The 27807-nt window shown below is 40.4% G+C and overlaps 1 protein-coding gene across 4 annotated transcripts in view; it reads left to right on the top strand.

Annotated features, from left to right (window-relative positions):
• DCBLD1 (discoidin, CUB and LCCL domain containing 1) overlaps window positions 1-27607 on the top strand; it is a 66947-nt gene extending 39340 nt beyond the window's left edge. For 2 of the 4 annotated variants that reach the window (XM_028847057.2, XM_078001182.1), the window contains exons 5-15: window positions 2719-2791; window positions 9970-10103; window positions 15032-15072; window positions 16463-16678; window positions 17101-17225; window positions 18495-18642; window positions 18751-18858; window positions 20943-21030; window positions 22335-22384; window positions 23286-23405; window positions 25734-27607. In XM_028847057.2, coding sequence (XP_028702890.2) covers window positions 2719-2791; window positions 9970-10103; window positions 15032-15072; window positions 16463-16678; window positions 17101-17225; window positions 18495-18642; window positions 18751-18858; window positions 20943-21030; window positions 22335-22384; window positions 23286-23405; window positions 25734-26266 — 1636 coding nt within the window. In that variant the 3' untranslated portion in view covers window positions 26267-27607. The remainder of the gene's footprint in view (window positions 1-2718; window positions 2792-9969; window positions 10104-15031; window positions 15073-16462; window positions 16679-17100; window positions 17226-18494; window positions 18643-18750; window positions 18859-20942; window positions 21031-22334; window positions 22385-23285; window positions 23406-25733) is intronic. The other 2 variants (XM_028847059.2, XM_028847058.2) reach the window with 2 other exon arrangements.
• The last annotated feature ends 200 nt before the right edge of the window (window positions 27608-27807 follow it).

Genomic DNA, 27807 nt, shown 5'->3' on the forward strand with positions numbered 1-27807 from the left:
AAGCTGATCTCTGACTTCTGGACTCAGCTTCCCAAAGTGCTGGAATTACAGGTGTGAAGCATGGCCCCCACCTGTGACTCTCTAGAGTGCTTTCCTAGTGCCCAGTATAGCTCTCTGCACTTAGCACAGAGTAAGTAGCTCTTGTGAACATTTCAACATGTCTGCAAGGAAGGTTCTGTTACATCCTAAAAAACAAAGTACAAACCAATTAAGACTTGCTGAGGGCTACATACCTCGTAAGTGTAGCCAGGAAGTCAGGCTTAAGAGCCCATAGTCCTATCTCAGACATTTGGACATTCTAATGAATGAGATTATTTTATGTGCAGAAACAACTCTAGTGTTAACTAATATTAAGTCTAATAGGGGGAATAATGAAAATGAGCAATAATTAAATGTTGCTTTTAAAGTTACTGTTCATCCAGTATACACATATGCCAATAATATCTATTCTAGCTCTACCTCTGCAGTCCCAGCTGGTGATAGGGCCTCTGGGTATCAAATGGTCATTTCCTGTTCTCCTAAAGAAAGGGAATATATCCAAGCTTACAAGGTGGCATTATGGTGCCAGACATCTCAGCTTTAGCCCAGCCATTTTGTAGTATTTAGATTAAAGAAAAGGCCTGGTGACTAATACAGGTCCACAAGCGCTCATGTGTAATTATGAAGTATAGAAAGTTTTGAAAGCCTTTTGTGACTCATTTGGTGGTGATTGTTGATTACTGTGACCTTAAATTAGTTTGACAGCCAAATTGGACTAGGTTAACATGAGACCATTTAATCTTTACATATGTTATTTAATATGACTATTAAGGCATTTGACACAGGTATTTTAATGTTTTTTATTAATGTCTGCAGACCCCACCAGCATATTACATCATATACATCATTAGAACTGTTTCACTTTTCTAGAAGCCAAGAAATTCTGAATTCTGAAATACAGCTGATTCTAAGGGAATTGGCTCTAGGGAATTGTTACCCTATAATGGGAATTCTCACTATTTTCATTTCTTAATTCCATGAGTACTGCTGCAATGCAGGGACTCCAAAGGTCAATGGGAAAAAATTATGGAATATTTATTTGGATAGTTTTGATAATTACTTGTTACATATATAATTTGCCAAGTCAGCAAGAGGACACTGAGAGGAAATGAAATACAAACAACTTCTGTTCTGGAATCTGTTTGGGCTGGTACACTCTTTTTAAACAAACCAAGTAAACATTATGTAAAGTGGTATATATATAGAAGTAAGGGCACATGGCATGCATCTTCAAAGCTGACAACATTCTTATAATACTTTGGCTTCCTTTTTGTGTGTTTTTTATAGATGTTTATAACTTTCTTCATATCTTGTTGATATGTTGACACTTGAAGGGACTAGAGATGAAGAAACAATCTAAGAGAGATTATATGCAGTGTCAGGGTCCCACTGCTAGCTAGGTAGTGCCAGAGACTGGGCCTCTCTGCTCCTAGCACTGACACCCTTTGGCTGCACCACATGCTATGACATATTTCTGGAAAGTTTCTTGAAAAATGACTGTTAAGTAAATTGAATCCTTTTTTTTTTTTTTTTTTTTTTTTGAGACAGAGTTTTGCTCTTGGTCCCCAGGCTAGAGTACAGTGGTGTGATCTGGTCTCACTGCAAACTCCGCCTCCCAGGTTCAAGTGATTCTTCTGCCTCAGCCTCCCAAGCAGCTGGGATTACAAGCATCTGCCACCACACCGGCTAGTTTTTCTGTATTTTTAGTAGAAACGGGGTTTCACCATGTTGGCCAGTCTGGTCTTGAACTCCTGACCTCAGGTTATCCACCCGCCTTGGCCTCCCAAAGTGCTGAGATTACAGGCGTGGGCCAGTGCGCCAGCCTCGGAATCCTAATTTTAAAATATATACTTTTTTTCTGATTGCAAAAGTATTTCATAACTAATGTGGACCAGACCATCTAATATGGTAGCCACTAGCCACGGGTAGCTAATGAACTCTTGAACTGTGGTGAGTGCAAATTGAGGTGTGTTGTATAAAATGCACCCCAGATTTTGGAAGTTAAATCAAAAAAAGAGAAAATATCTTACTGGTGTTTATTGCTGTTTATTACATGTAGAAATGATAAAATTTGAACATGCTGGATTAAATAGAATATATTATTAATTTTGCATGTTTCTTTTTACTTTTTAAAAATATGACTACTTGAATATTTAAATTTGTATATGTGGCTCCCATTATATTTCTATCAGACTGTACTAATATAATGGCAATATTACAGTATATATAACATGGAAAGTGAAAGTTCCTCACAATCTTACTGCCAGAGAGAATCTAGGGATATTCTTGTCTTTTTTATCCATAGAAAACAAAATTGTTACATATTTTAAACATTTCTTATAGAAACAAGATTATACTATATATAATGTTTAGAAATGTTTCTGTTTCTGAAAAATATTTATTGGACGTCTTAGAATCAAGTAAAATGCATTAGGGAAGCTCATTGTTTAATAGACTTTATGATGAATCCTTATATAAAACAAGAAATTATTGTGTAAAAGTTGCCTTCAGATGAACATTGTAGATCAATCTGTATTTTCACAAATCAGGTTTCTAATTTGCCATTAATGCAAGATATTATATGGAGGGCAGAAAGTACTTTAAAACTTTAAGTACAGTTTAATATTTTTTGGTTGTGTAATTTAATAAAATATAAATTATTTATTTTTCTTTTTCCAGCAAATTCTGCCCAGCTGGTTGTAGAGACGTAGCAGGAGACATTTCTGGGAATATGGTAGATGGATATAGAGATGTAAGTAATTGAGGGTAATGGCAGAGAATGAATTAAAAGGAGTAAGTGCTTTACTCTGTGTAAATTAATTACTGAGTAAAGTCAAAAACAAACTCTAGATAGATGCATGAGTCTCTCTTCTCTGAGAATAAATGAAATAAGTATAAAAACCAAGGTTACCCATGCATTCATTCCTATTTCCAGCATTTCCAGCTAAGCTTATTATAAATGAAATGAAAAACAAACCTTTACCATCTGAGAGTATTATCCCATCCACTTTTTGTAAGAGGTTATGGATTTGCATCCTTTTTGTTATGGTTTATTTCTTTAACATTCCAACTGGTTCCTGTAATAGAGCAAAGGACATGAATATTCACATCATAGAATAGTGACATTGTGTCTGAGGCCAATGAAGCCATCCACCCTGCTCTTATTCCCCTCTCTCTTTGCAAACCAAGTTCTTATGTCCAGGAAGACTGCCTGGGTTATGTAGTAATACATTGTTCCTGCATGTCCTATCTCAGATACATAATCCTCCACTTGTTTCTATTTACAGATTTCTGTTCTGGAAATCTAGTATCTGATTTGTTTAAAAATTTACATTGCTATTTGAAGTAGTTGGGTTTATAGCCTAGCTTTTGAGAAGTGCCTTAAGTTATGAGAAATCTATAGCAAAAACCTATTGTTGTGAAGCTGTTCTTAAAGTTATTAACGTGTATTTTTATGCCTGTGGGAAAATAACCTTTATCTACTTGTTCCAGGTGATTGATAAATCCTCTGTGGCGTGGGGGAAAAGTTTGACTGTAATTTTCTCTTTTAGCGTATTCTGATCCTGGGAACAGCAGATTTTGTTGTTACTTTGCCTTTAGTTCCACTTTTCCATATTTTTATTTACAAGATTGACACAGAATACTTACTTGACCTACAAATTGACTCTTAAAATGTTTTACATTATTTCAGTTTGAAGGTTTACTTGGCTCAAACGATTCTTAAATGACTACAGGGAATTAAGAGAAATAAAAAGTTGACATTTTTTCCCAGCAAAAGAAAGTTTTATTTATTATTTTCCTGTTCTATGCAAGAAATGTAAGAATTATGTACAGTAAGAGAAATAGCATAGTTTTTTCTTACTGTGGATGTTTATCTTACCTCCTGACAGAGCTATATTTTTTAGCGTAACAGGTAAATGATTTCCTGCATGGTAGATGGGAGTACATGATCCTTAAGTGCTGGCAAACAGGTTTCCTATTTGACTCACTAACTGATTTTGCACTGTTTGCTTTTAGAATGATTTTATCTGGAAGGAAATTTTGTGTTTCGAAAGCTACTCTCTTCGAAGAACTCGGATTAGTGCCTTTTTGTATATGTCAATGTCATGGATGTATTAGATACTTATTGCTGCATAATAATATTACCATAAACTTAGAGGCTTAAAGTGGCACATATTTATTATCTCATTTTCTGTGGGTTAGGAGACTGGACATGGTTTAGCTGGGTTCTCTGCTTCAGGGTCTTATAAGGGTGCAACAAACGTGTCAGCTGGGGCTGCAATCTCATTGGAGGCTCAACTGGGGAAGGATCTGCTTCTAAGCTCATGTGGTGTTGACAGCATTCAGTTACTTGTGGATTATTGGAATGAGGGCCTCGGTTTCTTCCTGGATTTTGCCTGGAGGCCATCCTCAGTTCTTGCCATGTAGACCTTCCCAGCGTGGCCACTTGCATCCTCAAAGCAAACAAGGGAGAGTCTTTGAGCAAAGGCATCTCCTAGCAAGATAGATTACACTCTTATATGATGTTATCATGGGAGTGGTATCCCCTCACTTTTGCCATATTCTTGTAGACTTAGAAGAAAATCTCAGCTCCCATCCACACTCAGGGGGATCCAGAGGAATCCCACAAGATGGGATACAGGGAGTAGGGATCAATGGGGGTTATCTTGGAGTCTGCCTCCACAGTGCCTTCATCTTGGGAAATGTATTCAGTTGTAGCAAGTCTTTTCAGAAGAATTTTGCAACATCAAAGCATATCCTGTAGGTCAGGATAACAGAATATGTAAAATAACTAACTAGAGGAGCTGTTGAAGAAGTAGGTACCCTGTCTCAGGGAAGAATATATTGTCTTACAGAGCTATTGTAGAAAAGGTATTGGCTTATTCTGTGTTACTCCAAAAGACAGAACTGGGATCAATGGATAAAAGTTATAGGGATGCCAATTTCAGCTGCATATAAGGAATAATTGAACAATGCAAAATGGGATAGGCTGTCTCGAGAAACAGTGATTTCCTAGTCACTGGAAATGTCAGGTGTAGATGTTAAAACCATTTGTCAGGGATAGCCTGTCTTTGTGTGGGAAGGCTGCTGTGGAGTAGAGACAGGGGTGGTCTGTCAGGAGGTGTGAGGGGGAAACTTTAAAGGCCTTTTTGAATTTTTGAGATTAGGTAGTTCTGTCTCCTACTGACAAATTTAGGCATCCAAATTGGTGTATGTTTCCAATGCCAGTGAAGGAATATGGGCTTCTCTTAAGATCTGCCTCACCTGCCCCCAGAACAGTTTTTCTTTTGGCACCTTCTCCCCAGCCTGCTAACTAAACCATCTGTTTTTAAGCAGAACACATCACTTAATTAATTTGTTTCAGCAATTCTCCTCTCCCCAGAATGTTCAAGAAGTACTGTAAAGTAGAGACAGTAAACATGTAGTGCGCTGCAGTTTAGGAGGAGAAGGGGAGAAACTGGGCCTCTTGTACACACCCAGAAAAAGCCAGAAGGAAATACATTATAATGGCAAGTGATTATCTCTGGGTAGTGACAATATGAGTGAATTTTTTTTTTTATTGTTTCCATCATCTCTATAAAGAATGCACGTTTTATGAAGAAAACATTGTTGATATGGTAATTAGGACTATAACAGCACAGAAATAATTCATATTATGGAAAGAGGCATATATTTGATAATTTAACATTTTGCTACCATTCCACCAACATTTTTACACATGTGCTTTATTCTACCTTACTGGTTTTGGTTCATGTTTTATTAAATGCAATCTAAAATGTTTACTTTTTTGTTACACTTCCTTTTAAAACATTGTCAACACTATTTTAATACAAGTTGATTTTTCCTAAAGGAATAGTTAAGAAAATGCTGGGATGATTTGATAGTTGCTTGAAAGTTGTTTAGCCTTAGTTCACACTGATCTATTTGGCCATCATTTATGGCTTAGTGAGCCTCAGAGATGTTTATTGTAGATGATGCCATCCACCTCCAATTGCCTGAGCCATGCAGGTATTCTCTTCAGCTGGCCATTGCATTCCCTTCCCTAAAGAATTATTACATTTACATTATTCTGTTTAAGTATATTTTGTTTAAGATAATTTACTAATTAAAACCATTTGTCAGGGATAGCTGAACGTCTTAGTATCAAGTAAAATTCATTAGGGAAGCGCGTTGTATTTTTTGTTTGTTTGTTTGTTTGTTTTTTGAGACGGAGTCTAGCTCTGTCGCCCAGGCTGGAGTGCAGTGGTGTGATCTTGGCTCACTGCAAGTTCCACCTCCTGGGTTCACGCCATTCTCCTGCCTCAGCCTCCTGAGTAGCTGGGACTATAGGCGCCTGCCACCATGCCTGGCTAATTTTTTGTATTTTTAGTAGAGACAGGGTTTCACCGTGTTACCCAGGATGGTCTCGATCTCCTGACCTCATATCCACCTGCCTTGGCCTCCCAAAGTGCTGGGATTACAGGCGTGAGCTACTGTGCCCAGCCAGGAAGCTTATTGTTTAATAGACTTTATGGTGAATCCTTATATAAAACAAAGAATTATTGTGTAAAAGTTGCCTTCAGATGAACATTGTAGATCAATCTGTATTTTCACAAATCAGGTTTCTAATTTGCCATTAAAGCAAGATATATGGAGGGCAGAAAGTACTTTAAAACTTTAAGTACAGTTTAATATTTTTTGGTTGTGTAATTTAATAAAATATAAATTATTTTTCTTTTTCCAGCAAATTCTGCCAAGCTGGTTGTAGAGACGGTCTGCTCTACAGAGCAGAATGTACATAGGCTAAGTACATATGCTAGGTAATATGTACCCGTGTACATAGGCTAGGTAATACGGCTTTCCAATATTTACATTTCAGTGAGACTTAGACTTCAAAATAGCTAAAAAATAAAGACATAAATTGTACCATCTCTTCAAAAGGGAATTTTCAAAAGTCAGGTTCAATAAATGTGAATTTTAAAAATCAATACCAGCCAGGCACGGTGGCTCATGCCTGTAATCCCAGCACTTTGGGAGGCTGAGGCAGGCAGATCACAAGGTCAGGAGATTGAGACCATCCTGGCTAACATGGTGAAACCCCGTCTCTACTAAAAATACAAAAAATTAACTGGGCATGGTGGCGGACGCCTGTAGTCCCAGCTACTGGGGAGACTAAGGCAGGAGAATGACGTGAACCCAGGAGGTGGAGTGCGCAGTGAGCCGAGATCGCGCCACTGCACTCTAGCCTGGTGACAGAGCGAGACTCCGTCTCAAAAAAAAAAAAAAAAAAAAAAATTCAATACCAAAAAAGTGGCAACTTAAATAAACGTCAATTTTCTTTAAGTTGCATTGATGAGGGAGTGACTGTTTTGAAGAAAATAATCCTGGAAAATGCTGGTAATTTTATCATAATAATATGATAGTGAAACATGATGGCTAGTCTTTTGGAGATGTATCCTATAGCCTACAATTAATATTAAAAGAAATGGCAAAAAATCACAATTACTTTTGCAGCAACCTGTTATGGAAAGCCATAGCTGCAATTAAATAAAATTTTTATAAAAAGGGTATACACCATTGAATTCCTTCAATACTGGGTACTGGGAGAAAGGATAATATTTGTTGGCCAATGATGCTGTTAGATCCTGTTGCTCGTTGGCCTGCGAACCTGTCCTCTTATAGCCAAGGAGGCTCTGGAACATTCTAAGTACATTGAGAGCTCTCTATAGGCAGGGTTCCTAGGATGAAGACCAGTGATCCCAAGGACAGTGGGAATAGCTGCCCAGCAGACCACTGAACCAATTTGGTTTTCATTCTGGGGTTTAGCAAGGAAGACAGGCCTGCATGGGTCCTATAAAAGGTGCACTGGGTACCCTTTAGAATCACAAAGTGACAGACCTTCAGAAAAGACACTAGACCAGCAGTCCCCAACCTTTTTGGCAACAGGGACTACTTTTGTGAAAGACAATTTTTCCACAGACTGGGTGGGGGATGGTTTCAGGATGAAAGTGTTCCACCTCAGATTACCAGGAATTAGATTCTCATAAGAAGCGCAGAACCTAGATTTCCTCACATGCACAGTTCTCAGTAGGATTTGCACCCCTGTGAGAATCTAATGCATTTGCTGATCTGACAGGAGGTAGAGCTCAGGCTCTAATGTGTGTTCGCCCACCACTCACCTCCTGCTGTGTGGCCCGGTTTTCTAACAGGCCACTGACCAGTACCAGTCCACAGCCCGGGGGGTTGGGGACCCATGCACTAGAGAGCATCCAGTCTAGGCTTGTCGTTGTCCAGAGGAATGAGAAGCCAGGTCAGGAGCAGTGGAATGACTTGCATATACCTCGTGGAGTTAGAGGCAAAGCCAGGATGACAAGATAAATTGCTAAATTTAAATTCTGGACTTTTCCTTTTCAGTTGGCTCCTCCATTTTGTTTGGACCCAGGAGTCCAAACTGATGATAAGAAAGCTTTTTAATGAAAGAAAATTCAGGAAAAATATACAGAAAATTCAGGAAAGATAACAATGCAAGCTGCATTCTTATTAAAGAGTACATCTTTTTCTCTTCTAATTTTAATTATTTTTTTTCCTCCAAAATTAGGGAGGGTAGTATTTGCATCTCTATTTCAGCATTCTCATGTTTTTTCTTTTTTTTTCTATCGTGAAATCTTTCCTCTCTTTTGTTATGATAGCAGTTATTGCAAAACTGACTCACTTTGCCAAACCTAATGTAGTTTGGGAACTAGGAACTCTCTAAATTGACGATCACAAAGTTCTCAACTTTATTGCAAATATATTAATTGCAAAATATGATTTGTCTCATTGGTCCTCATAGTATTGTAACTTAAGTCTAAGGGAACTTTTCCATTGTAAATAAGGTAAGCAGCATTGTCATTAACAAAAAGAGAAATTCTTGAGTCCAGTTATTGAGACACAATTTCATGAGCTGCCTTTCTATGTTGGCATTAATACTCATGAAGAAGTGGAGCATAGCTAAGGTTTATTGAGGAAATTATGTTTCTTATCCCCTCACTCCTGGGTCTGAGTGCCTTTCACCCTTCCACAGAGGTCTTTGCTTGGGGACCGACAGGCCTGGGCACCCCATAGAAAGTTCTAGTCATTTCTGTAGCCCCAGTTCCTGACGGAGCCGATTCCAATCCCACAACCGCCTGTAAAGCAGAGCCGGTCTGCTGCTCCTGCTGCATCTGTCAGAACAGCCAGCAGCCTGCTGACACCTCATACTGAACATCTCAGGGCTGAGCTGGCACTGGCTTTTTGATGCCTCCTGAGGGGATTCAGGAAGTGAGATGGAGGCTGTCAGCCCTGAGTTGCTCATCATCCCTCTAGGAACTTCGTTAAGCTTTCTGTTCCATTTAATGTTCTGTGGCTGTCATTACCATTGTCGTTTTGGTACCTTGATAAATCTCTAAATTAATTTAAAAATGAATATGTGGAATTGAAAGTTCAGCCTCATAAATGATAACTTGGCATGTGTGTCTAATAGCCTAAGTATAAGAAACTGGATCTGTTATCGATTTCTGCTTAACAGGCCACTCCAAAACGTAGTGGCTTGAAGTAGCAGCCATTTTATTTGCTGATGAGTTTGAGGGTGAGTAATTTGGGCTCCACCCACACTGAATTGGATTAGTAAGCTCCCTTAGCCTGGAATCGCTCTTGTGGCTACCATCATATGGCAGATTAACTGGGGCTCGAGAGTCTAAGGTGGCTTCAGTCACATGTGTAGCGGTTGGCTAGGCCCTGTTATCTGCAGCAGAACAAAGTAAGCCACACGGCCCAGAGTCAGTGAGGGAGGTGACCACTCCACATGGCCATTGGCAGGCTTTATTCATTGGGGCCACTGCTATAAATTACCACAGAAACAAAATAGAAAACGCCAACTATATTTTAACTGTGTTCTTTTAAGTTCTGCATAATAATGTTGCTGTGTTTCAGACCTCTTTATTGTGCAAAGCTGCCATCCATGCAGGAATAATTGCTGATGAACTGGGCGGCCAGATCAGTGTGCTTCAGCGCAAAGGGATCAGTCGATATGAAGGGATTCTGGCCAATGGTGTGCTTTCGAGGGAGTAAGTACTTTTTTTCAGTACCGTTTGTTCTGAGTAGAAGGTAACCCTGAAGGATGATTAATCAGCTCACAACTTTGAAAAGACAGCAGGGATGTGATAGCAAGGGTTTGTCAACTGGAAAAATATGCATGAGTGCTTAGAGCAGCATTTCTGGTCTCTGCATGGATGATAAATGTAGCAATCAGAAAGCTCACTGTTATGCTGACATGTAAATTAAAATGGCGCACTCTGAAGCCCTGGGGCAAAGGAGTATTTTTACTCTCGGGTGCTTTTGTGGGAGAAAATAAAGGCTTAATCCTTTTTGGGTTTTTACAACTTCAGTAAATTACTGGTTGTCTCCAATATTATCATCAGCTGAAACCCTTACAGAACACTGAGCTCCCTGGAAGACTCCTAGAGACAGTCGTTTAGTGATGAGTTTGGGAAGTGAAAAAAGGTGGCCTTTGTTAACACTGTTTAAAAAGATGGCCTTTGTTAACGTTATATTCTTCATTTGTTTTTATCCTATGCTCTTTTAGCTTCATGAGAAAAAAAAAATGTGTTAAGTGCTTTAAATGGTTCAACTTAAGCTTTTCATATTTTCGGATTTCCTCAGCCACTAGAAAGTGTACAACTAGAGCTGTCTAAAGCTCAGTGTCAGCCTGCCTTGTGGTCCAGACGTCCACACATATAAACAGGCAGCTCAGAATGGCCAAGTGGGAGACACTCCCAGAGTGGAAACCTAGTGAGGGAAAAGTGCTCCTTGAACCACTGTATTTCTCTCTCTCATTCTCTCCTTCTGCCTTCTGCAGTTCTGTTTCTTGGACAGGTTTTCACATGGCCTGGGTTCCAAGAATAAGGCACAAGACAGAGGTTTTAGGCATTTTGGGATCCATCAGTCGGGGAAAAAATGTCAGGACCTATATATTCTATCACTCATTAATCTGTATGATGTTCTCCCCCTGCCCCTGCTATTTTGTCCTAGCCCCCTCATGCATCAGAAAGAACATGGTCATATTTTACTGTTCCATTTTCACAATGGATGGTGGGCCATCTTATCTTGGATAGGTTCTCAAGTTAGTCAGCATAGACACGGTGACTCTGATGTTATTTTGATAATTGTACAGTAGTGTTTTCCTTCCCCCTCCTACTTTTTATTTAAATGTATTATAGTTAGCAATGTCATAGATCAAATAGGTATCCTGACCACAAGTTGTGACATTGCTTTTATTGGAAAATGTGTCTTAAGTTCTGCAGAACCAACTTATGAACTCACATATAAACTTTGGGCCTAACACCCATTTTATGATTGGGATTTTTGGCTCATGCTCACAGGCAGTGGCATTTGGAAGCAGTAACTGAAGGTAGGGGAGAGGTGGTTAGGTCATCTTCACGAAGAAGGTGAGTCTTGTGTTTGATGGAAGGCAGGAACAATGCTTAGGGGGATTATAGGGGTAGGGTCAAGACTGAGGAGCAATGTTAGAGAGGGGTGGTGGTTAGCAGGGTGCCATTGGCACACCATGCTCGCGGCCAGGAGGCTGGCTAGTGGGTGTCTATGGAGAAAAGGCAGAGCCTCTCACTGGCAATTCTGAGTTTAGGGTCAGGGTGGGGGTAACTACAGAAGATGTTCCAACATAACTGTTTCACAAGCCGTGCAAGTAGTACTGTACGTAATCCACAAAAGACTTCCATCCACCAAGGACAGCGGTGCATGCCGGGCACTTGGACATGCAGGCTTACCTCACAGTATTTGTGTTCTCTGCCTACCATGACCCTCCCATTTACTTTCCCCTTCTGGATAGATTTTTAGCTATGAGAGGACACAAAGTGTTCTTTTCATATTACCTGAACATTCAAAGACAAATAAGTCTCTAAATTTGTGCCAAGGTTTAAGATCCAAAAGTTTAGTAACAGTATGCTCTTAGAAACTAAAATCTTTACTCAAATGAATAAAATGATACATATATACTCACATATATGTAACATTTTTTACAAATATTTGCCACATACTTTTCAGAACATTAAGATTTATTTTAAAATGTACACCCTGATTTATAGTAAAAGTGATCACTTATGCACAGTAAATCTTTAAATGCCAACTTGACCTTGACTTTTGAGGATGTATTCTTTTTTATGTTTTTTGATGGTTTCTTCTGTTGATACAAGGGTGCTACTTCAGGAAGATAACAGGCTCTAGCCTGAATTTGTTAGGTGCTACCACCTCCAGACAGGAACGAAGAACTACCCTTTGGCTTTCAATCTGTTTTTTGGAATCATTTGTCTGTATTTGTATACATTTGAATGCTCTTTTTGTAGGAAAACAGGATAACAAAAAGTTTAACTTGGATTTTATCTTACTTTTGAACAAGCATTATTAAAACTATTGAATAAATTAGACTTTATGTTCTCAGTTAACTTCTGCTACGTCGACTAGACTTAATACATACATATATAACATTTTATATAATTTGAAAAGTGTATATTATATATTTTATAATATATAATTATATAATTTTACATATATAATTTATATAATTTTATATATTTTATATAATTTGAAGTTAAACTTCCATGCAAAAAGCAGAGTACAGAAATCTAAACCATTAATGAATTAGAAAAGGTTTTGCTTCATATTCCTTATAGTTATTTGTACTAATTGTCTGATTTCTATTTTGGGAGGAGTATAGAAAGTTCAGCATCATATCAAGCTCTCTTCTTATTTCCAGATCTGTGATTTTGCACTGACTTTTTGCACTGAGCAAATAGTTAACTGTATGTTCACACAGCCTCCTCCACTCATTTAGAGTTGAAATCTTCAGGGAGCAGTTGTTTTTATCTGTGGTGTTTTGCTCTTGGGGAAACACTGTACATGCGGTCATTGAACTTATGTTCCCACACATGATTGTTTGGCATTCAGGAAAAACCAGAGAAGGAAGTATTGCAGCTGAGGAAGGAGTCCCTAAAGTAAATATCCAGGGCTCTTCTGGGATTCATCTCCGGTCAGGTCATTTCCTTGATTTGAAGAGACCAGAATGGTATCAGGAAGAGGGACTGACCTCATACAGAGGACGATGGTGCTAACCATCAGAAGCAAAAACCTTCTTTCTCTTTCCATCAGATGATTCTTGATTGCTTCTGTAGCCCTCTGGGAAGGCTCCTTACTCCTGTAATCTGATTGAATTCATTCACTCTAATGTGTGAATGCTTCAGAACCCTAACCTCCCTAGGGTGTTTTTATTTTAAAAAGAATAGGCCTATTAACCTATAGAGTTATTTAAGTGGTCTGTATTTAATTCATTCGGTGGAATTAAATGGAAAAGAATTTTCCAGTTGATAATGAAGGAAAGCCAGGAAGAGAGCTGTTAGAAGCAGAGCTTCTCCTGGTTTCTTCTCAGGATTAACTACAGAGTTATCCTTTTCATACTTTTTGGTCAACAACAAAACTAATATTTCATGGCAATGGGAGTGAGCTTAGTTTCTTAGGGTTGTCGCAGCATTATTTAGGCTTATTTGAGCCACATTTCAAATTTAACAGTGCAGGAACATTAGAGAAAATGGAAAAAGAGACAAAAAAGAGGTTCTACATAAATCTTAATACAATTTTAATATGATTAGCGCCTTTCTCTACGTGTCAGGAGAGTTGAGTTCTCATCCAAGCTTTTTTGCTAACCGTGAACTTAGGCGAGTCCCAGGACCCGTGTGGGTCTGAGTTTTCTCATGTAAGTAATGATTGGTGCCTGCATTATATTCAGTGCAGAGATTATAGAAGAACCTATATGTAGAATACTAGGGTTTATGGAGTCTGCCAAGCATTGACAATGTGAAAGAGAAAATCTATTCTAGAGAGTTTCACTACCCATTACTTCTAAAAAGAGCTTTTGATGGGAAGGTACTTATACTCTTGGCCAGAGTACTTTTGGATTCTTTGTGGATTTCATGTTTTAGTACTCTCTGTGTCCATTATTCCCATCTCTAATTCAGAATTAAACATTTAAAATAATAAGCAGCACTCTGAGATTGTAAAATAGTTGTAAAAAGTTGGACACAACCGGGGCATCTACCTTTTGGTATTTACCTCTAGTATCTAATACTGTGTGCATAAAGCTAATGTTGAGGCCTCCAGATTCTCCATTCGTTCTATGTATTTTTCATACCACTGACTTTGTGAGGGATTATTTTAAAGGTTGATCTGGTCTTAAAGGTAGATAAGGACATTCCTGTGGCCTTAGGAATCTCTTCTGCACTGAAGGAGACAACTGCAGAATGAGGCTGATGCGATCATCTCTCGTGTGATAGTGACAGAAGTGGCAGTGAGGCCAGCTCACTGACATGCTGTGTGTTTTCTCCAGCTGTTCCTTGTCATCCAGGAGCAGGAGCTGGTTCAAGGCTTGGTGCTGGTTGCTACAGTAGGTAGGAGTGTGGCTGTGGAGAGAGAGAGACAGGGCAGAGACTGTCCCAGAGTAACACTGTGAAACAAGATCCTCAATGAGAGTCAAGAGATCTGTGGGGAAGGCAAATGGAAATGAGTGGGATACTCTAAGGTGACTGCTGGAACTAAGGGAGATTTCAGGGCAGTAATCCTTTCTGTCTTCATCATCTTGCATTAATTAATTGAGATGTAAGGTTATTCCTGAGACTGTATATCTACACATTCCTTTCCAATAAATTCAGCATGGTGGAAATAGCACAGGATTCTGATGCAAAAGCAGCATCTCAGAATCCTAGCCCCTTGTCACCTGTATGAATTTAGGAAAGTTGCTTACCTTCTGTGGGTCTAAGTTTCCTGTTCTATAAAATACTGATGATGAAGATAATACCAGTAGGTTTGCAGGGATGTTGTGAGGATCATGTGAGGAAGCATAGGTGGGAAAGCTCTGGGATGTAGCTATATTAGTCAATAAGATCTAGGTAAGCAACTCACCTTCTCATGTTTGTCTTTATTGTTTCAGTGGTTCCCTGTCAGACAAGCGATTTCTGTTTACCTCCAATGGTAAGGATCATGTTTTCCTTAAGAATTTGATATTTTCGGTGGCTCACACCTGTAATCCCAGCACTTTGGGAGGCCGAGGCAGGCGGATCACGAGATCAGGAGATCGAGACCATCCTGGCTAACACGGTGAAACCCCATCTCTGCTAAAAATTCAAAAAATTAGTGGGCGTGGTGGCGGGCATCTGTAGTCCCAGCTACTCAGGAGGCTGAGGCAGGAGAATGGCATGAACCCAGGAGACGGAGCTTGCAGTGAGCCGAGATTGAGCCACTGCACTCCAGCCTGGGTGACAGAGCGAGACTCCGTCTCAAAAAAAAAAAAAGAATTTGATATTTTAAAAGTCTTCAGTAGTAGTTTATTCCTCCATACCCTTCAGATTATATAGTTTAAAAGGTGTTTTTTTTTCTTTTTTCTCAGGTTACATAGCACCTTTTTTTTTTTTTTTTTTTTTTTTTTTTTTGAAGCAGAGTCTCATTATGTTGCCCAGGCTGGTCTCAAACTCCTGGGCTTAAGCAATCCTCTTCCTTCAGCCACCCACACCAAATCTTCTTGACTTAACCATCCACAGGACAATAAGCCTAATTAATATTAAGCAGAAAATATGTTTCTTTGTAATCTAAACTCTCTCTCAAACTTTTGCCAAAAATAGTAAAAAGTGAAGTATTTATTTTAAGATAAATCCCTTTATCTTAGATTTTAAGAGAAAAAGCTTTCAAATATTGCAATTTGGTTTGTTACTATTTTGAATAAAGTTACTGAAAATGAGTATACAGAATAAAGGCTTTTTAGCTTCTCCATCATGGAATGTATTCTACATAAATATTATCTCTCAGCATAAACCATTTCAAGGAAGACACTACGAATATTTCTTCTTTGCCTTTATTTGCTGACTTCACATTGGCATATTGGGCATGGTATAGTTAAGGTCCTTTGGATGAATATTGGGTACAGCTTACTGATCTTCAGAGGACTTAGACACATCTGCTTTTCAAGTACGTAGAAAAAATGGGGTTCCCCTCTGATTCTAAATATTTTAAAGTGAGAAGGAACACAGCATTTTAAACCTTTAATACAGATTGCACTTTGTTGAAATCAGGATGAATTTAGAAGGTTAGAAAATAAAATCTACAGTGGGGAGGAAGAGGTGTCACTTACAAAGGATGTGACTCGGAGGTCTATTAAAAAGAAAAGCAGTAACAGCTTCAAGGCATGGTAGTACAAATGAGTGAAATGCAAGTCTGGAACATTTAAAAGCTGGTAATTAAACACTTGATTCCATGTCAGATTAAAAGTCAACCAGTTGAATATTTCTAGGTGAGATGGGGTACTACTTTTTATTTGCTGTTATTTTATGTCTGTATCTCAAATATCTTACTGTACTCTTTTTTCCAGGTTGCAGCAGATCCTTGAGTTTGGATCCTGACGGGCAAATCAGAGCTTCTTCCTCATGGCAGTCGGTCAATGAGAGTGGAGACCAAGTTCACTGGTCTCCTGGCCAAGCCCGACTTCAGGACCAGGGCCCATCATGGGCTTCGGGCGACAGTAGCAGCAACCACAAACCACGAGAGTGGCTGGAGATCGATTTGGGGGAGAAAAAGAAAATAACAGGTGCAGAAAGTAACACAAGTGCAAAGTGCAGGGGTAGTTTCCTGACTGTAAATGACTTGCAGTTGAAAATACGCTTATCGTGTACATAGGTGCCTCTCTGCCTACCTCCAAGTTCTTGAAATATTTGAAAATGTAACAAATCTTTACATTCTTTCTGTGAAAAGAGTCTGTATGCAAGTTGTAAATATGGATATATGGATTAGAGAGATATTTTTTTTTCAATGGTGAAACCTTTATATGGTATATTGTCAGTGTGAAAACATTAATCTGTGAACAGATTTTTAAATGCAACTAATATAAGTTGGCCTGTGAGATGATTTGAGGTTTCAAATGAGGGAGAAAAAAATGAAACTTGAAATTATAATACATGTTATATTTAACAAATTTTTAAAAATAGCCTGTAAATATTATTTTCTTACAAGGAATTAGGACCACAGGATCTACACAGTCGAATTTCAACTTTTATGTTAAGAGTTTTGTGATGAACTTCAAAAACAATAATTCTAAGTGGAAGACCTATAAAGGAATTGTGAATAATGAAGAAAAGGTAAGAAGTAACCCTGGAGGCAAGAGAACTGAGTAGGAGAACAGGCCTCTATATATTTTCATCAGTGTGTTTACATTAAATATCTCATTAATAAAAGACAGTGAGACCAGGCGTGGTGGTTCATGCCTGTAATCCCCAAGCTTTGGGAGACCAAGGCAGGAGGATCATTTGAGACCATCCTGGGCAACATAGCAAGATCCCACCACTACAAAAAAATTTTTTTTAATTACTCAAATGTGGTGGTGCACACTTGTAGTCCTAGATACTTGGAAGGTTGAGGCAGGAAGAACACTTGAGCCCAGGAGTTCAAGATTACAGTGAATAATGATTGTGCTATTGCACTACAGCCTGGGCAACAGAGTAAGATCCTGTCTCTAAAATAAAATAAAATTTTTAAAATGATGATGGGCTGGTCACACTGGCTCACACTTATAATCTCAGCACTTTAGGAGGTCAAGGCAAGGGGATCACCTGAGGTCAGGAATTCGAGACCAGCCTGGCCAAGGTGGTGAAACCCTGTCTCTACTAAGAATACAAAAATTAGCCAGATGTGGTGGCTGGCGCCTGTAATCCCAGCTACTTGGGAGGCTGAGGTAGGAGAATCATTTGAACCTGGGAGGCGGAGGTTGCAGTGAGCCGATATTGCACCATTGCACTCCAGCCTGGGAGACAAGAGCGAGATTCCATCTCAAAAAAAAAAAAAAAGATGGTGCTTTCTTGGCATCCAAGAATAAGAAATGTGTCAATAAAAACCTTGAGAGATCTTTGTGATTTAATTCTTTTCCACTTCAGGAATGAAATACTTGTGATTTTCTTGGGAAATGATAATTGGCAATGTGAAATGGCTGCTTCAGTATAAGCATGGTGGATATTTGAGTTGGACATTTGTCTTGGGATCCTGTTAGTGGCAATGAGAATTTGGAAGGAAACAGCAAAAGTGAGAGAGCTGAAGCCTTGCACTCTTGAGTTTGTTTGTCTGTAGCACCAGCTAAATGTAGAAATATTAAGGTCAAATAATACAACAAGGCAATTTTAGCTTCTTTATCCAAAATGAAATTTAAATCAGTAAACAGATGAGCAGCATGATCTTAGTTAGATAAATTGGCCCTTGTTTACAAAGCCTTGTATCTTCAATATCGACAGTGTCTAGAAAAATGCAACAGACATAGAATCCTTGCCTTGGTTTCATATAACCAGGTATAAGTGGGATGATAAACATTTAAAAACTAACTAATAGAATCTTAAGGTAAAAATAACTTCCTTCTATAGGTGTTTCAGGGTAACTCTAACTTTCGGGACCCAGTGCAGAACAATTTCATCCCTCCTATCGTGGCCAGATATGTGCGTGTTGTCCCCCAGACATGGCACCAGAGGATAGCCTTGAAGGTGGAGCTCATTGGTTGCCAGATAACACAAGGTAGGGCTCAGGGCAAGCCAGTGAGTTACTCAAGTTTGGTCATATTTTTTTTTTTTTTTGCCTATCATTGTTACTAATGTGGTTTTCCCAACATCCCTCCTCTCTCAGGTAATGATTCATTGGTGTGGCGCAAGACAAGTCAAAGCACCAGTGTTTCAAGTAAGAAAGAAGATGAGACAATCACAAGGCCCATCCCCTCAGAAGAAACATCCCCAGGTAAAGCAGTGATTGTTTTGTGGTTTCATAAGGAGCATAACTAGTACCCCACCCAATATCAGTAACTTCAACAAAATTTATTTTTCTCTGTCATATAAATGCTGGAGGTGGATGATCCAGTGGTATTGGCACATATTGTAAAATGATGTATGTTTACAGCTTTTCGTTGCAGTATTATGAATAGAAAAAGATTAGGAATGAACTTATGTGCCCTTCAAACACTAGGTACGTATTTTGTGGAAAAATAAAATGTTAGCACATTCATGCAATGGGACACTCTGCAGCCACAAAAGAAAGAATGTATTGGTAATATAAAAAGCTCACTGAGATGTAGAGGCAACTTAAAAAAAAATAAGCAAAATACAGAACTATCTTAAGTAGCACGCCACCCTTTCTGCAAAAAGGAGAAATAAAGAATAAATATTCATTCCATTGTCTCTGGAAAAATGTCAAGAAACATAATGCAGCTTTCTGTGAAGGAGGAAGAGAGGTAGGAGGGACACATTCCATTCCATACTTTTGTATACTTTTTGCATTTTGAACATGTAAGTGTATAATCTGTTCAAATAATGAACATTAAAAGTACATTTTTTCAGAATATAAAATAATTTGCATATCAATTTTACGAGATTTGGAAAGATTAGAAAAACACAAATAAGAAAACAAAACTTAGTCATAAATCAGTATCCATAGATAATCACCAAATCTCACTGTTTCCAGTCAACTATATTTATATTTCTAACTTTAAGACAAAAATGGTAGCATATTATTCTGTTCTGCAGCATATATTTTTCATTTAACATTGTGTCATGAGCATTTTCCAATGTTATTGGAAGGTTGAAAACCCCAGTTATTAATGTCTTTATAGTATTTTTCACATGGGTAAACCGTTATTGACTTGACCATTTCCCTGCTGTTGGATGCTGAAGTTGTTTGATTTTCCCCAAATTTTCACTCTTAAAAATAACACCACTGCTGGGCGCAGTGGCTCACACCTGTAATCCTCGCACTTTGGGAGGCCGAGGCGGGCGGATTGCCTGAGCTCAGGAGTTCGAGACCAGCCTGGGCAACACAGTGAAACCCCGTCTCTAATAAAATACAAAAAATTAGCTGGGCTTGGCAGCATGCGCCTGTAGTCCCCGCTGCTCAGGAGGCTGAGGCAGGAGAATTGCTTGAACCCAGAAGGCGGAGGTTGCCCAAGCCGAGATCACACCGCTGCACTCCAGCCTGGGTGACAGAGTGAGACGCCATCTCTAAAAAAATAAAAAAATAAAAAAATAATAATAACACTGCTGTTACTTATACACAAATTTTGTTTTCATCTGAGTCCCTTTTCCCCTTCTTCATGAATTGCACTTTTCCATTCCTAAGCATCCCTTTATCCTCTTCCCAGAGATCACAGAAGAGAAAGATGAAGAGCAAATATTTCTCCTTTCCTTTGTGTATTTTCTACAAACTTGGGCACTGCCTTGGTGGCTGTCAAAGTGTCCTTTTTTTAGAGAAAAAGAGCTGTAGGAAAACATGACGTGGTGTTTCATGCAACATAGTGGAAATGCTGTTTGAGGTCATCAGGCTGCACTTCCTGTCAGTCCGCAGCCCCAGAGCTGTGTTACGAGGATCCCAGTTTTCCAGGCTACTGTTATGGTACAGGTCCAAACCCGCCTGCCATCTGGGGAAATGGGTTGCTTGAGCCAAAGTAGGAGCTCCACACTGTGCTGAAATCATTTACCTGTCTTAAATAGTTCTCACCTGAGGGGTGGGGGGGGTTGGTTAAACTCCCCCCTCATTTCAGATTTTTGGAGTTTAATATGGGCCAAGCAACAAGCCCAGTGTACCTGTTAGTCCCTGAGGAACATTGGAAACTGTCTCTGGGGGGCTGGGGGAGAAATTTTATTTTCCCAAACTTTAGCCAAGATTTTGAATCCTTTGTTTTTGCTTTCCAATATCAGTAAATGCCTAGCATGTATTCATTTTCCACCTGCATTAAATACTTAAAGACTTTCAATTCCATGTTCAGTTTTAGATCATGAAATGTGGTTGTCGGTCATTTATGTTGTAACGTGATGGCTTTCCCTCTTCTTTAGGAATAAACATTACAACGGTGGCTCTTCCACTGGTGCTCCTTGTTGTCCTGGTGTTTGCTGGAATGGGGATCTTTGCAGCCTTTCGAAAGTATGGTGACTTTACATGTTTAAATTTCTTCTCTAATTATGCAAACAAAAAACCAAAATGTTTATTCTTCAGAAATGCATACTTACAAAAGCAGCATGACTTGTTTCAAAATAAAATGTTAACTTGTATTTTAAAAACAAGTTAGATAAAAGAAATGATCAAGTATTACTTTATTAATCTTTTTTTATAGACAGGGTCTCCCTGTCTTCCAGGCTGGAGTGCAGTGGTGAGATCACTCAAACTCCTGGGCTCAAGCAATCCCCCTGCCTCAACCTCCTGAGTAGCTAGGATTACCACCATGCCCAGCTAATTTTTTATGTTTTCTAGAGATGGGATCTTGCTTTGTCACCCAGGCTGGTCTCAAACTTCTGGCCTCATTTGATCCTCCCACCTCGGCCTCCCAAAGCACTGGGATTTGAGGCATGAACCACCGCATCCCACCATGTATTACTTTATAAGCAGTTCTTGTCATTTAGAGACCTTTGGTAAAGACCTAACCTTTGAGTATTGTTGAAGTATCCTGAAATTGACATATTGCTTTAGAAGTGTCTGTGCTTTTCCTCCCCGAAGAGTAAAAGGAATATTAAATAGGCTGCTTGGGGTATCACCAAGCTGCCCAATAACTCAGCCTCCCCAAGCCTCAGTTTCCTTATGTATGAAATACAGTTTACCCAGATGAGTTCTGAATCTCTTCCAGAACCCTAAAATACATGTTTATTTTCACAAATGTTAGCTGTTGGATCTAAAAAGAAATGGAAAGTATTCTGAAGTTTTCTCTTTTTATATTTTAAGCAACTTCAGAATCTATAATGTGTATATTAGTACAAATAGAATGAAGAATAGTTTCTGCCGTCATGAGAGAAGGTACAAAAGTCTCTGGTTCAGGTACATACTCATAAGCTAAAGCATGCCTTAGTGTAATGTGCTTGTATGAAATGCTTTTAAAGACACCCACAGTTTTGGACTGGAGTATAGTAGAGATGAAGTGAGACCATGTGGTCATGAGGAATTGCTTCAGGATCACTGCATGAGCTAGTCATAAACTAAAGGCATCGATTTCTAATATGCAAAATAAGATTAGTATATATTCTTGTGAAATCTTGTGACCTTTCTTATAAATGAGATAAATTTATAGATAATTCTACATATTTGTATGATTTTCTAAAGCACATGGCAGCTGCCATCTCATTTAATTATCACATCAACCTGTGAGGTAAGTACTATTATGATCCTCATGTTACATAGGGAGAAAGAGGCAGATACAGTGGCTTATAAATATTCAGTAGGACTTTCTGTTTTGATAGGAAGAAGAAGAAAGGAAGTCCATATGGATCAGCAGAGGCTCAGAAAACAGGTTGGTTGAAAACTCTATCTAAAAATTTTATCTGTCTTTGAGGAAGGGACAGGATCTGCTGATTGAAAGCATAAGGAGGCCAGTGGCCTGCATTTATTTGGTTAAAAGAGATAAGCCCTGTAGCCTTTAAAGTAGCATATCTATAAGGAAGGAATTTATTGTGTCCTGTTTCTTTATTTTAATGGCCACTTTACTTTTGTTCAATGACATCCCCATCACTTGTCAACATCCTTTTTTCTTGGCCACTAGAGTTTAGGCCACGACACTGTCTGCCACCAAGGAGGTACGGCAAAAGCCTTATCAGTGAACTGAAGTAGGCCCGTGTTGTTAGCATCTGCAGGCCTGTGCTGTACTTTCCACCCTGAGAAAGTGAGAAAAAGACCAGGCAGGGCTGGTGTGCAGGTTTCAGATAATCCTGCACACCAGCCCTCCCTGGTCTTTTTCTCACTTTCTCAGACACAGGCACCCAAGCAATGAGTTAGCCATGGTCCAGAGAGAGAAGGCAGTGGGGGCAGGACCCCTGAGAAAGCTCGGGGACCATTTGAGACTCCACCTCCTCAGGGTCTGAACACCAGCTGCAGTGTCTCTTCTGTGTCACAGATGCCATGCCAGTGCAGATTGTGGGAGACCACAGCCAGATGATCTCACGAAGGGAGAATCTGGGATCTGAAGAGGGCAAAATACCTTTTAAAGGCACAGCGGAAAGCATGATTAGAATAGTGTTTGCTGTTGTGGTTAACGACCTTGACATGCTGTTCTTAGCACACACACCTGAGGAGGACATTTATCACTGTCAGCTGTCAGGAGGCAGCCTGACCTCTGACTCATCAAGGAACATGTTCTGGAGGATGCGCATTACATTTCTGACATATTCATTTGTTTCGTGTTACCTTTATTCCAGACTGTTGGAAGCAGATTAAATATCCCTTTGCCAGACATCAGTCAGCTGAGTTTACCATCAGCTATGATAATGAGAAGGAAATGACACAAAAGTTAGATCTCATCACAAGTGATATGGCAGGTAAGTGTCATATTTCCAGAACAGTGCTGTTAGATTGGAGGTGCCACTTGTGGGGGAGGGAGATAGGAGAGAAATAAAGCAAAATCCTTTTCTATTTAGATAGGGTCCAATAAATCTGAAATGTATCTTTTCTGCGTTCTGTACAGAATTACAAACTGACTCTGAGATATTACTTAAAAGCCCTATTCAGCCAGTCTCTTCACCTGCAGGGGATATAGTGACATCCAAAGTGATAGCCCTGATGTACTACTGGTATCTGGAAGCCCTGAATCTATTTTCGTTACCAAAGCTTTGATTAAGGCACTGGTAAAGAGGGACTAGAAGGAGGAATGAAATACAGTTCCTGCCCTGAGGAAGGTGAGATAGGAAATAAAGGAACCCTCTCAGTATGAGAAGGGCCTCAGTGTCCCTGACAAGCCATCATCAAGAGTCAAGCTTCCCAAACTATCTATGGGGAAATGCTTTTTGTGTCTTTTTTAAAAATTTCTACTCCATCATGAATGCATACACTGTAAAATGCAATATAAAATACTAGTAAAAAGGAAATTTTAAAGACATACAAAATACAAAACTGTAATTTTTTATTAGATTAAACAGACATAAAATTAAAAAGAGTGACAAAGAGTAACTTAAGAGTAGTTTCTTGACACTTAATCTCAATTTCTGCATCTGTCTCTGTGGCACTGCTAAAAACAGTTCTCAGATACATAGGACTCTGTGGGGCATGCTCTGAGTAGCACTGTGCTCTCTCGCTTCTCCCTCCTCACATGCAGCCTGAGGACTTGCAGTACAGGCATCACTTGGGGGCTTGTTAGAACGGGAGGCCATAGAACCAGAAGCTCCCAGGTGATGCATGTGCACATCAATGACTGGGAGTTGTCAACGTGTTGGTTGAGCCACTTTGTGGGCAAGGAGAGCATCCTCTGCAACCAAAATCTATCCTCTTGTTCCTTGGAAGTGACATGAAGTGAGAACCTATTTTCTGTACTCTTACTCCTTTCATTCTCCTTCAGGTTCTAATTCAGCCTCTCCTCCTTCCTCGCTGAATGGTCCTTCTCAGGCTCCTTAAATGTGGAATGACACGGGTTCTGTCTAACCCCCACTCACCACAGTCTCTCCCCTAAACAGTCCCACACCCTCCCCAACTTCCAGCAGTGCCCTTCCATGTATGTCTGTCCATGCTGCTTCTCACACCCAGACTTCCCTTTCAGTCCCCAGTCCATCATTCTCAGCAGCCTGCTGGATGCCTCCACCTGCAGATGTCACCCGTTCCTCAGCACCCACAATCGAATCCATTGTTCCTAACCCTCAGCACACATGCTCTGTGCATTCCTTGTCTAATGGCCTCTCGACTGCACATCCCAGCCTCATCCAGGCTTACGCTCTGGAAAGGGTCCTTGCCTCCCCTCTTTCCTCACACCCCACCTCTCATTGGTAACAAATTCCTGATTCCTGTCCCAAAGAGTCACCTGTCCTCTTTCTAGTTTGTGACCTCTATGTGCATTTCTCTTTGCTTTTTTACCTCTCACTTTTCGATCTTTTCTTCTTCAGTCAACCTCCACAGTTACCTCTGAAAGTGCCAGTCTGTCGTTTCCCACAGAATTAAACCAGACTTCTAGCAAGACAATCAACGCTTTTCCATGCCCTAACGTGTGGCTAACACAATGTGTGTTCGAATCCTACTCCATCACCCCATTGTGCGACCTAGGAAAAGTTAATTAGTCTCTCCCTGCCTTGGTTTCCCATTTGTAAAATGGAGTAACAGTCCCTACCTCAGGGAATGTTTTTGAAGATTATTAACATTTTGCTCTTGGAATAGCGCCTGGCACAGAGTAGGAGCTCTATAAATGTGAGCTCCTAGCTTCATCCTCACTGTCACCACTAGGTCCTGACCTATTGCTTTGGTCCTCATATCCTGTTAAACAAACTACTCTGTGTCCCTCATACTCTGGCCATATCAAACTCTATTCTTGGGGCTGTTCTTTTCTCCATTTCCACACTGTGTGACTTCCACCTCCAGAGCATCTCCAGAGCCAGTTTCAGAGCCACTTCCTCCCTGAAGTATCTCCCCATGCCCCAGGACGTGGTCATCGCCCGCATCTCTGAGAAGACCCTGTGAGGCTCCCTGAGCAAGCGGTGCGGTTGTGTACTGCCTGTGGGTGACTTCTATGGCGTTCACATCAGGGTTTTCCCGCAGTGCCTGGGACACCTGAGGGCCCCCGGCGGGAGAGTCAGTCACCACAACCTGAAGCAGAGTATCCCCGTCTGCCACCGAAGGGCCGGCCCGTGTGCGGTGCCTGCTAACTGCCATCTGTCCTGTGGTTTCAGATTACCAGCAGCCTCTCATGATTGGCACCGGGACAGTCACGAGGAAGGGCTCCACCTTCCGGCCCATGGACACAGACACCGAGGAGTCGGGGGCGGGCACAGATGCTAGCGGCCACTATGACTGCCCGCAGCGCGCCGGCCGCCATGAGTACGCGCTGCCCCTGGCGCCCCCGGAGCCCGAGTACGCCACGCCCATCGTGGAGCGGCACCTGCTGCGCGCCCACACCTTCTCCGCGCAGAGCGGCTACCGCGTCCCCGGGCCCCAGCCGGGCCACAAACACTCCCTCTCCTCGGGCGGCTTCTCCCCCGTAGCGGGTGTGGGCGCCCACGACGGAGACTATCAAAGGCCACAGAGCGTGCAACCTGCGGACAGGGGCTACGACCGGCCCAAAGCCGCCAGCGCCTTCGCCACCGAAAGCGGTCACCCTGACTCTCAGAAGCCCCCAACGCATCCCGGGACGAGTGACAGCTATTCTGCCCCCAGAGACTGCCTCTCACCCCTCAACCAGACGGCCATGACTGCCCTTTTGTGAACACAATGTGAAAGAAGCCTGCTGTGGTACTGAGCGTCGGGCTGTCGCAAGGCACTGGAAAAAGGGAGCCTGCTGGCCCAGAGTGTGTGTGCGTGTGTATGTGTGTGTGAGATTCAGTAGGATCCTAGAGACAACCTGTCATACTGTTTACAAAATTGTACAGCTGGTTGCGTGCTGACCGTTAGGGTGCGTCTGTTGGGTTTTGTTGGACTAGAAAAATGAAAATTTTCTGATGGCTTTTTCATTCCTCTGACTGTGATACTGAGCTGCTTTGGTGTTAAAGGTGTAATCTGTACAGAGTTGTATTTAACAAGAATAAAAGTAACTTAAGTTTGCTCTATCAGATTTTAGTTCTGCACAGAGGTTAAGTGGGAAAATGCAGCTGTTGCAAAACGTATATAAATAGTGTGTTCATGTTTTTCAGTATATTATCTGATACTGTGTTAGCAGCAGGTCTGCTGAAACCTAATCTTGTTGTTACTGTGAGTCATTTCCTCTCCTTTGATAACTAGAACTAAAAGCATTTTTAACATTCTTCTCCTGGAAGAAATGAATTACTTGAAGCATGAAAAGCACACCAGGGTGGCTATTTAGCAATTATGACTGTAGATTTAAAAACAAGCAAAGAAGGAACACCTCAGCAGCTGCCCGTTTCCTTAGTCTCCACTTCAGAGGGGGATGCGAAGAGGTGGACCCAGCTCCCGTGACCATGAAGGTGGCACAGGAATTAGTGTGAATGGCTGTGTCAGATGTTTTCATACCTCAGATTAAAAATATTGCTGAGGTCAGATGCCACACTTTTCATGACTTTCTTCAGAAGTAGCACATTTTCGTGACTTGCATTGTCCTCTGAAAAACAAAGTTATTTGGAACATGTTCATACAAAAGTGACTCTGACCAAGTCTAAATCGAGCTTTTCTACTGACATGAAACTGTTGGAAACTGATCTGACTTTGTAAGAGATAATTTTCCCCTCAAGGAGGCGTCTGTAATTCCAGAACAGCCCAGACCTCAGCTGTACCTCATGTTCAGTAGTTTTTATTTGGGTTTGTTTTGTGAGTTAAGTATGGGGGATTTGACCTCTTTTGCCAAAGAGGAAAATGTGTGTGCGTGTTTTTTAATAGAAAATATGGACCAAAAAAATTTTTCCCTAAAGAATGTATTATAACTCTATTTGTATGTTTATTACATCCTGTGAAATGTATATATGTTAAAATAATGGGGGTGCTGGAAGGTCGTGGCAGACTAACTGCTGGTTAGTGTGGAGGGTAAATAGTTTACTTTGTGGAGTTTACATGGTTTTATGTGCACACTAATTATAATAAACTATGCCAAACCAAACTGCCCCCGACTCTCACTGGTGAGCCCTGCTTGCTGGGGTGTTAGAGGCACTCAAGGCTCAGCCTCCATAAAAAGGCAAGTGCCACAGTGGAAAGAGCAAGGGCTTGGTGCCAGATTAGGCCAGACCCCAATCTACCACAGAAGAGTTGAGAAGTCTTTGGCTGCTTATATAATGATGAGACTCAGTTCCTCATGTTTGA

This window comes from Macaca mulatta, chromosome 4 (assembly GCF_049350105.2).
Source record: "Macaca mulatta isolate MMU2019108-1 chromosome 4, T2T-MMU8v2.0, whole genome shotgun sequence".
Taxonomy (NCBI): Eukaryota; Metazoa; Chordata; class Mammalia; order Primates; family Cercopithecidae; genus Macaca; species Macaca mulatta.